General features: G+C 34.3%; 1 protein-coding gene across 1 annotated transcript; it reads left to right on the top strand.

Annotated features, from left to right (window-relative positions):
- Positions 1 to 228: 228 nt before the first annotated feature.
- Tsp_15807 (conserved hypothetical protein) lies at positions 229 to 582 on the top strand (the record flags this gene model as incomplete). Its single annotated transcript, XM_003366477.1, has 1 exon — positions 229 to 582. A coding segment is annotated over exon 1 (354 nt), but the record flags the coding sequence as incomplete, so codon positions are not given.
- Positions 583 to 1001: the final 419 nt, after the last annotated feature.

Here is a 1001-nt window from a genome sequence, read left to right as displayed (position 1 = left end):
ATAGGACGGCGTTAGCAAAATTTATCATTTCGTCTTTTTCCGAGCTTGGGGTACGTGAGGCAAATTTCAAGTTGTCGAGGTAAGTGACCAATCAATCATTCATTTGCCGCATTATGATTATATTCATTTGATATTTATAATATATGTAGTAACTTATGGTTTCATTAAATTTTACAATACTAATGATATTGAAATCTTCAGAAATAGCAATACGTATTATCTAAAAAAATGCTCCTTACCGCGATTCTCGTTGTGATTGTTCTTGCATTGATCTACCACTTTGTTACTAAAAAAAAGCAAACTTTGGAATGGAAAGAAACGCGAGTTCAACCAATGACAGCAATTCCTGAAAAGAAAACACCAGAGGAAATTATTAAGGAATCAAAAGAACTGCAGCTAAAAGCAGACAAGAAACAGGTGGGAAAAACAAAAAAGAAGACAAAATCCAAAAAGAGCAAGAAAGCTATTAAAAGCATACCGAAAGGAGCGGATAAAAGAAAAGAGAAAACAGAAACTGATAAAAAAATGGAAATGACGGAAAGTTCACCTGAAACAATTCCACCAGTCGCTGAAACAAAAGATGTAATTCCGCAAATTGTATCTAACGTTGCGACAGAAGAAATAACCAAAGCAGCAGAAAAAATAAGACGGGAAGATTCAGAAAAAAAGAAAAGAAAACTGAAAAGAAAATCCATATCCAAAAAGGCAGTGAAATGGAAAAAGAGATGTCAGTAAAGCAACATATGATGAGCAAGAGAAATCTGAGACAAAATTGCGAACTCAGTAACACCATTTCAATTGCAAAAGATTGCACAATTTATGGAAGAACAGAATATCGTGGACCAGTCGTTGCACAGAGGGATTTAAAGAGCAGACTAAGGAGAGAAAATAAAAAGCCGACCCAAAAAAAGAAATCCAAGTCTGCAAAAGTATAAATCACAAAACTAGAGAAAGATAGGATGATGAAGAAGAAGATTTAGCTCAAAAACTAAGAGCAACTG

This window comes from Trichinella spiralis, assembly GCF_000181795.1.
Source record: "Trichinella spiralis strain ISS 195 chromosome Unknown Scfld5948, whole genome shotgun sequence".
NCBI lineage: Eukaryota > Metazoa > Nematoda > Enoplea > Trichinellida > Trichinellidae > Trichinella > Trichinella spiralis.
This window is presented reverse-complemented; position numbering and strand designations above follow the sequence as displayed.